General features: G+C 46.4%; 2 protein-coding genes across 2 annotated transcripts; one reads left to right on the forward strand and one right to left on the reverse strand.

Annotated features, from left to right (window-relative positions):
* The first annotated feature begins 439 nt into the window (after positions 1-439).
* On the forward strand, positions 440-1,253 carry LOC125908378 (uncharacterized). Its single transcript, XM_049611102.1, has 2 exons — positions 440-730; positions 831-1,253. Exons 1-2 carry the CDS (start codon positions 440-442, stop codon positions 1,251-1,253), a joined length of 714 nt encoding a protein of 237 aa, XP_049467059.1.
* A 1,520-nt stretch (positions 1,254-2,773) lies between these two features.
* Positions 2,774-4,194, reverse strand: LOC120961284 (uncharacterized). Its single transcript, XM_049606068.1, has 3 exons — positions 4,009-4,194; positions 3,635-3,942; positions 2,774-3,515 (listed from the first exon to the last, which is right to left on the reverse strand). Exons 1-3 carry the CDS (start codon positions 4,110-4,112, stop codon positions 3,244-3,246), a joined length of 684 nt encoding a protein of 227 aa, XP_049462025.1. The 5' UTR covers positions 4,113-4,194; the 3' UTR covers positions 2,774-3,243.
* Positions 4,195-9,583: the final 5,389 nt, after the last annotated feature.

The following is a 9,583-nucleotide window of genomic DNA, read 5'->3' on the forward strand; positions in this document are numbered from 1 at the left end:
GCCTGCCTGTGCGGGTGTGCACGTGTGTTGCTTTTCCCCTTTGCCTGCCTGTGCGGGTATATTTCTTTACCTCCCCTCCTCGCTCCCGGGTGTGCTCCCGTACCTCACCCCCTCGCCCCAGGGTATTTATTGCGCGTACGTTGCGCTTCTCCGTATCATATCCATCTCAACTGTTGAACAAGTGTATACGTGCTAGCTAGCCTGCTCACACCAACGATCAGAGTGCTGTTATTTGTGGTTGCGGATTATTAACGGATATATTGGTGAGTTGTATGTATATTATTTATTCCTGGTTTTACTTACCGTGTGTAGTTTCGATCGCTGGAGTGTTCTGCTCTCGGTGATCTTCCTTCATGCCGGTTCCGTGTAGACCATTTGACCGCGGTTACCATTGACGTGTACGATTCTAATTTAAATTTTTTATTTCTCCTAGCAAACAATGAGTTCTGATAAGATAATTATCATCTCTGATGCCGTGCTGACACCGGCCACAACCACCGCCATGACCAGGACCACCGCCGCCTCTGTCTCCGCCAGCACCACCACCAGCCCAGGCACCTCCGCGGTCCCGAACCAGTCTGTCCGACCACCGACCAAGCGTCCGACGGTCCTGACAGCGGAGGGCTTGAAGGAGTTTAAGCGGCGGAGAGAATTGGGGGAACCATTTGTGCCACCTCAAAGTAGCGGTTCCCATGCCGTTCCCATCCCCACCGTCTCCGGACAGGAAACGGTGAGCGCTGGTTCAACTAAAGACAGTGCCGTGAAAATTATGGGTTTCCGATTTGTGACCACCGCAGGCTGCCTCGCCGCTGGCCAAGCACACCCCGTAGCAACCGAGCCAGTTCCAACGACGTCTCGACCCGGCGCTCCCACCGCAACTCGGACCACCGCTCCCACCGCAACTCGGACCACCGATCCCACCGCAACTCGGACCACCGATCCCACCGCAACTCGGACCACCGCTCCCACCGCAACTCGGACCACCGCTCCCACTGCAACTCGGACCACCGCTCCCACTGCAACTCGGACCGCTGCTCCCACTGCAACTCGGACCACCGCTCCCACTGCAACTCGGGCCACCACCGCCTCAACCGCCGCTCGGGCCACAACCGTTTCCACCGCAACTCCCACCGCCGATTTCACCGCTCCCACCGCCGATTTCACCGCTCCCATCGACGATTTCACCGCTCCCACCGCCGATTTCACCGCTCCCACCGCCGCTTCCACCGCAACACGGACCGTCGCTCCATTAGTCCCTGTTGATGCAGTCACCGTCTCCGATTTGTACCGATTGATAACCGAGAACGCCAAGGACTTAAATCGCCGTTTTGACGTTTTAACGGCGCAAAACGAATCCTTGCAGAAAGAGGTTGCTGTTGTCCGGAAAACCACGGCGGTTTTGGAGGCCGTGGTAAACCGAATGCAGCAAACTCTATGTAGCGATGAGGATGGAACTTCGCGTCCCGTCCCGGAGGACTTCACGCTGCAGCCTGTACGGTCGGAGGACGAGCTGAACGACTTGGAGCGCAAGTTGAGCGACAGGGAATATATGAGGAATTGCGTGAGTTGGCTGCACAGCAACATCACGTCCAGACATATGGACAAGCGGCTGAAGCAGGTGAAGGAGCTGGTACTGGATGCCACATTTGTGTTGAGTTGCCGTTGGTCTGCAAGGAACGATAAAATAGCGATGTCCCATTTCCCGAACGTATGTGAGCTGTTCCGGGGCGCGGCATCATGGGCGAATTCGTCCATAACAACATCGTACGTTAGCAAATTTTCATACGCGTATTGCGATACATAAAATAAGCCAGTTAGTTTAAGTAAGGTTAAGTTTAAGTTTAAGATAGTTAAGTGACAACATTTCATTAGGTTAGTAAATTAATTTCAAAGTTAAGTTAAGTTAGTTACAGTTAAATACGTATACATTAAAGTATTAAAAGAATGTAAATATATTATGATTATGACTACGAAAATAACATTTTGATTCTTTCACAAAACAACCAACCAAAACTTGCTCACTATTCGCCCGATTGATCTGAAACACAATACACAAAGTTGGGCTACGGGAGAGATACGGGAAGAGGCATATTTTTTACATTCACAATGAACACCTGTGTAACAAAACTATTTCTCATTATTTACCCTATTTATCTAAAACACAAAACACAAAGTTGGGCTAAGGGAGAAATACCGGAAGAGGTATATTTTTTACAATCACAATTCTCCTTTCACCTGTGTAACAAAAATATTTCTCATTATTTACCCTACCCTAAAGTACAAAACACAAAGCAGGGCATATTTTTTCTTTTAGGCTTCATTTACATAAGTATGTGTCAACGGTACAAATGTGTATACCCCGGCCCGCGCTGTCTGCACTGCAGCTAACTTGCACATCAAGGTACTGTTGGGGTAGTGTTTCAGGGTACCTGTGTTTAAGTCGTCCATGCTGGCCGTTTAAGTCGTCCTCCGTCGAGAGGCACGGTTCTGTAAATGCAGGCACCTGGGTCAAGAAACTATACCCCTGCACTGTGATTTCGTTGCCCGTTTTTGTGGCCGTTTCGTACCAGACCACCTCGCCCGAGTTGGCTATACACCACTGGTCGCGGAAATTTGGCCGCAGCGTGAAGCCCTCCCGTACGGTCGCTATGGTGTCGACACCAACCGTCCGCACCGATTGCTCGTCCACCTTTCGTTGGTTTTGTTGGCGCTTGGCAACATTAATATGTTGCAGTTCCAGCAAACGATGGACAGCTTGGACTAGGCTGTGCCTCCCGGAATGTTCCAACTTTTTGAGGTCTTGCAAAAATGCCTCAAAAATGAAGGCCGATATGGTTTTTAAACCCTCAAACCTGCGCACGTCTTCGTACACGTGCAGCAGGTTATGCACGTTGCTATTAATAAGCACTGGACTGTACAAATCTCCATAGGCTGCCACAAACCTATGCAGAAATGAGTCAGCCAGTGCCCATTTTGCGCGGTGGTAGGTGGTGGTCATGAATGTTACAGCCATCGTCAACAACATGAAGTGTTGGTACGCTGCATCGTCAAGTCTACCCCCTCCAGAACCACGAAGCCGGAAACCAGCAGAAACATCCTATACTCGCGAGCTTTGCAGAGTTGGACGTATCGCAGGTCGCGCAGCTTGCGTTGATAATCTGTAGGGAGCTTTAACAGGCGCAAGTGCGCCGACACTTGACGTTGTTGCCGGTGTGGCAAGTAACACGGCAGGCCAGGGAAGCCTTATATCCACAAATCGATCAACTTGGCCTCCACGCCCTTGTACAGTAGGTGCATATCTTCGGCCGACACAAAATCGGCCTCGATATCACAACCTAATAGTCTGGTAAGGGGGGTGCGTTTGTTGACGTGTGTCGGATATTTGCCATCGCAAAAGTCGCTGTGTTTTCGTGGCTGGCGTTCCGCATCATACGCGAAATACATCCGGTGCCCGTGCAACTCCCCTACGATCGTGCACTTCTGGCACCCGCTGTATGCATTATGCCCTTTCACACCTGCAAGAAAATGAAACGAAAAATAATTAGAAACAATGCATAGTACCGTATTTCACTGTGCGTGTAAAGCGGACACACATTCCACTGTATATGTAGAAGGCATTTTATCAACAACCTACCTTTTATGAATGCACGTGCTGGAGCATCTGCTATGATAGCACGCGAGGCTACCCAGTAAAAGCGGTTTCCAATTATCAGGCCGTTCATAAAAAGGTGGTTCATTTCGTCCACGAACTGATCCAAAAACTCCTCCAGGATTAACGATTTCGATTCGCCCCAAAAAATCGCAACCGTCATCACCGGAGTATTTGGCACGTTGTGAACCTGCATCAGGATGGGCCATAATTGGGACCGGCTGCCTTTGTACAGCGGCAGGCCGTCCACAAAAAAAATCAACTCCAACCCCTCATGGGTTAGCTGAACATCACTGGAACGATAAAAAAAAATTGGGATTAGCACTTCACCAAATGCACGGTTAGTTTAATATTCTTACCGAAAGTACGAAAGAAGGCATTTCCCCACACCCTGGTACCACAGCGTCCCCCCTGCGATAGGCGTAATGGCTGTCTCCGGTGCTCTGGACGCGGGCGTGTTCATTAACGTCCGAGCATCCTTGGGCAATCTGGCGTTGGGAAAATGCTACCGCAAATGGCCCAGCAAATGGTTCAAACTACGATGAGTTTGCTCAGTTTGCAGGGCCCACAGCCGCAAACCTTCCTCGCACGAAAGGTCTTCGTACGGTTGGTCCGGCGTTTGCACCTCGACCTGGATGTCTTCGACGTCGTCACTTTCTGCCCCGCTGCATGCGTCGGCCATGCTGTCCTCCTCGCTGTCGCTAAGCGGAGCAGCATCGTCTGTTAAACAGCTCGGACCGGGCTCCATGTACTCGTACGACTTAACAACATGCCCGTCATGGGTTCAATCCCCAAATAGACCGCGCCGCCATACGTAGGACTGACTATCCTGCTATGGGGGGAATCATTTAGTCACTGAAAGCCAAGCCCACAAGTGGGTTCAGGCAGGCCTTGACCGACATCGGTTGTTGAGCCAAATAAGAAGAAGAAGCCACGTAGCACATTTTACAACACTGCTCGTTTCATTCACCTCACACTCATAACCGTTCACCAAGTACTCACCCACAGTCGGCAGCTCCGATTGCCGGGCACGACGGAATTCCCTCTCCACCTCCTCAAAACGCCGCTTACACGCCCGTTCAGCTGCATGGTACACCAACCCGCAGGACAAAATCGAGCAGTTTTGTAACTCGGATTTTCAATCGCTTTCCGCCAAAAGCGATCGAAAAAGCGAGCAGAAATGTCAGGGAAAACGCTTGGATTCCGATCGAAGAAATATATCAATGCAAAAATTTCAGCGCTGAAAATTTCGCAATATTTCATTCATAAATTTGCAACAATTTTGAATGCGAAATATTTCACAGCCATGCTGTGAAATATGTTTGCAGTTAGAGTTTGAGAAGTTTTCGATCGCTTTGCGCAGCGGGGCGGGAGTGGTAGACTTGTGGTTTAGCATTTCTTTTTCTTATTCAACTGATGCTAAGTTACATATAATAGGTCTTACACGGGTAGTGATGACCAAATGTAAGCTCTCGATGATATGTTCGAATATGTATCAAATATGAGACCATTAGGAAAGAATAACATGCAAATATTCCACAAGAGCATTTTGATGCAGATTACATCATTGAAATCACTATTCGTCGACCAGGCTCCGGTGGGCTGGCCATGTTGTACGCATGGAAACGGACGACCCAGCCCGTAAAGTCTTTTTAGGCCGTCCACAAGGACAGAGGAGGAGTGGTAGGCCCAAATTGAGGTGGCAAGATGGCATGGAGGCGTCCGCCATTAAGGCCGGGATAACGGACTGGCAGACGAAGGCGCGAGACCGCGAGCGGTTTCGGACACTCCTGAGGCAGGCCAAGACCGCAAAGCGGTTGTAGCGCCGGATAAGTAAGTAAGTCATATACTTGTAACCCCACAGAAGATGTGGGCATTTCGGTTCTTTTAACTTTACGTGAATGAACTGAGTCGTTCATAACAATGAACGCGATCGTGATCTCGGTTCTTTCGTTCATTTACAAAAAGCAATACCTGTAAATCAACACACTATTCGAAAATTGGTAGAACTACCGATTATTTGGTAGCTCTCGTCACCAGAACAGCAAGTCTGAATAGGTATTCCTCAATATAGGCCATACTCGATGTAAGCTATTTCGCTATACGCAATGTTTTTGTAAAATAAATTCTTATATGGCCGAATTTTAAAACCCGTTTTAAAAGGTACAAAATGAAATCTTCAGATAAAATCAGTTTAAATTCCAGCGCTTCAGTTCCAGCGCTGGTCGGTCTGACCCTATGTTCCGCATGTCGGCCGTCTTCAATACTGTCTCGGATTGCTTCGACTTCGATATCTCGACTCAGTGCTTCAAGGAACGTCTCCGGCTTTTGCCGTGGCCGCAGTGAATTGCGATGCAAATCTTGTTTTTGTTATGTATTTTTTTTAATGAACTGTTACATCTTAATTAGGCCATACGGCCCCTTGAAGATTAAATAAATAATAACAATAATAAATAACTAATTCAATGGATAAAACCTATTATTTCAAGCAAAATTATATGAAAATTTGCTATAATTTGACTGAAAACCTCATAATTTGACTTACGCTAATATTCGAGGTACGCTATTGCATAACATTGCCTCCGTTGTCCGGAAAACTACGGCGGTTATGAAGGTCGTGGTGAACCGACTGCAACAGACAATATGTGGGGATGAGGATGGAAGTTCGCGTCCCGTCCCGGAAGACTTTACGCTGCAGCCTGTACGGTTGGAGGACGAGCTGAACAACATGGAGCGCAAGTTGAGCGACAAACAATACATGAGGAATTGCGTGGTTTCACTGCACAGCAATATTTTTTTTTTGTATATGAGGAACGAAAAAATATCGTTTTCCCATTTCCCGAACGTGTGTGAGCTGTTCCGGAGCGTGGCATCATCGGCGAATTCGTCGATTACATCAAAATACGTAAGCGATTTTTTCAAACGCGTATTGCGATACGTAAAATAAGCCGGTTAGTTTAATTAAATTTAAGTTTAAGTTTAAGATTGTTTAGTACCAAAACTATTTCTCATTATTTACCCCATTTATTCAAAGAACAAAACACGAAGCTGGGTAAAGACATATTTTTTCTTTTATTCTTCATCAACATAAGCGTATGTCAACGGTACATATGTATACCCCGTCCTGCGCTGTCTGCACTGCAGCTAACTTGCACATCAAGGTACTGCTGGGGTAGTGTTTAAGGGTAACGGTGTTTAAGTCAGCCTTGCTGACCGAATAAATATTCGCCTCTGTCGAGAGGCACGGTCAGTGTTGCGAACGGTGACGTTCATCGACATAAAATTGTAAACATTCATTCGATTTGAAGCTTCCCATTCCCATCTCTCTCTGTCATTTGACATTCCCGTCAAAAAATGTCATTTGACATGAAGACATTTTCAAGATACATTCATTTGACATTCGCCAACCTGTATGAATCGTGAACTGTGTCGTATTGCAAACGGCCGTATTCATGTCAAACTACAACAGAGCGTGCGGTGCAAAGGCTTTCATTTCACTACTTTTTGCTATTTCACTAGAATTTAGCGACTATACACTTCATAATCCTCCGATCATATCGATTTGTGTTGTTCAAAAAATGTCAAATGACATTCAGACTACATTGTTTACATTTCATGTCATTGCATCAGCCCTGACGGTAGCGACACGAATGAATTTCGTTTAATGACAGTCGTGTCGTGGAAGCATTGAATGTCATCAGCCAAAAATTATTTTGACCGGCTGTTTACGGTGACTGTCATGAAAAATGTCAACAGTTAACAACACTGTTCACGGTTCTATGAATGCAGGCACCTGCGAAGAAACCATACCCCTGCACTGTACAGCGGGAATATTCAGCGGAAATGATACTACTCGCAATGCAATGTTTAACGGGACTCGTGCGAGCTGGCCAGTTTCGTGGAAAAGTCGTCAACTCGTAAAACTTAACAACATGCTCAACATGGATTCAAGACACAAATGGACCGTGCCGCGATACGGTAGGACAGACCCCGTATGTGTGCTATGGGAGGAAATCCAAAAGTAACTGAAAGCCAACCCCACAAGTGGTACAGTATCGGACATAAAGATAGAACCCTGGTGTTTTCAACGCAGCATGCACCTGTTGGGACAGGGTTATGTGTGGTTTGTGTGTTTGTGTTTGTGTGTGTGTGTATGTGTGTGTGTGTGTGTGTGAACATGTGTGTGTGTGTGTGCATGTGTGTGTGTGTGTATGTATGTTTGAATGTGTATTGGTGTGTGTGTTTGTTTCACAAGTATGTCGTTTCGTATAGATTTGTTAGTAGTTTTTCTGTGTTTTGGGTAAAGTTTTTGATGTAATAAGCAGAACCACCGCCCTCGCGAACAGTGTTTTTTCGATCTATTAACAACTTTACGGTCTTCTTTCGCCGTGGTCTTCTGAGGACGTCCGGTTGACTTGCGCGTTTCGGTTGTCCAAGCGCGTTTCAGTTGTCCAAGCGCGTTTTGGTTGTCCAAACACATTTCGGATGTCCGAAGCGCGTTTGCGACAAAAGTGCGCGATCGTTCCATTACAAACTCGATCGTTTTGCGCTTAATGCCAGCAGCCGCCATTCGCTTTATTATATGGCGCTGATCATCGGTACAATGTTTACCTCGACCCATTGTTACTAACATTGCTTGCTTGGACCGTCAAGAACGCGCTGGTTAAAAACTTGGACACGGCTGATCCCGTGCTCAGCCTGCGTTCTGCTTCTACACGTGATGAATTACATCGTTGTAGAGCAGCAAAAAAAGCGTATGGATAAAAACTATCAATGAGAAAGCGAGTGAGTGTCTACCCATTTAAATCGAGAACCGAATACTGCCGCGCTCATGGAACAAAACGCCCATTGAAAAGAACAACTGCGCGCCAGCTGAACAATTCACGCACAAAGTTTAACATGCGCACACAACGTTCAACGCAGAGATGCACGCAGGCATTTCTATGGCGTGCACTGGAGAAACACCTGTAAGGGTATGCCGAGTTCATTGCTGTTGTGCGCGTGTCCATTTTGCATCGCTGCACATGCACATTCATCAATCAGCACACCGGCGTTTTCGTCCGAGGAACAAGCGCTGCTGTCGATGCAAACTTTAGCTTTTATCCAAGTGTGAACGCACGCTGTTTCACATGATAACACATATAATCAGAATGCTTTCAACGCAATATGACATAATGGCAAGCTACGTTTTTCAGACACAAACCCGCGCACTTGCAAATACACATGAAAAAGCACACTCTCTTTCTACTACACACACACACACACACACACACACATACAAACACACTCACACACACACACACTCACACACACACATACACACACACAAACACAAGTAACGTGGTAAAACAAGTGCAAGGTGCGTTGAAAACACCAGGGTTCTATCTTTATGTCCGATGCTGTACATGAAGCCTTGACCGACAATGGTTGTTGAGCCTAAAAAGAATAATGTATTGGTGGATTGTTGATGTTTCAATAGCTTTAAACGCAAAAGCATCATTTTTGGCGGTTAAATTCCAAATTTACCAATTCACTGTTTATGCTCAGCATAAACAACTCCCAATCCGCACTATCATCACAGATTTAGATTTTTATTTTTGAGAGAAAACTCTATTTTCTGATTATTTATTTCACGTCAGGCCCACCGCGTGTTTAGTAATTTCATATAGGAACAGCCGTTGCAAAGTTAAACTGCAGGGGTTGGATATATTTTTCCATTAATTTCCTAAAGATACTGTGTTACGCAGTCTCTGGAAGAAGCATTGTAATCGTGGCGAAGGCTGGAAACCAACTAATTTTTCCATTACTTGTTCTTCTCATTTTTCAGCTCCAGGACTATCAGCTGAACAACGCTCCTTTGATGAATACTATAGCATTGCGGAAATTATAATGTGAGGGTAAGTACTTTTCCAATTTTCATTTAGGATAACTGTA

Source organism: Anopheles coluzzii, chromosome 2, assembly GCF_943734685.1.
Source record: "Anopheles coluzzii chromosome 2, AcolN3, whole genome shotgun sequence".
NCBI classification, from domain to species: Eukaryota; Metazoa; Arthropoda; class Insecta; order Diptera; family Culicidae; genus Anopheles; species Anopheles coluzzii.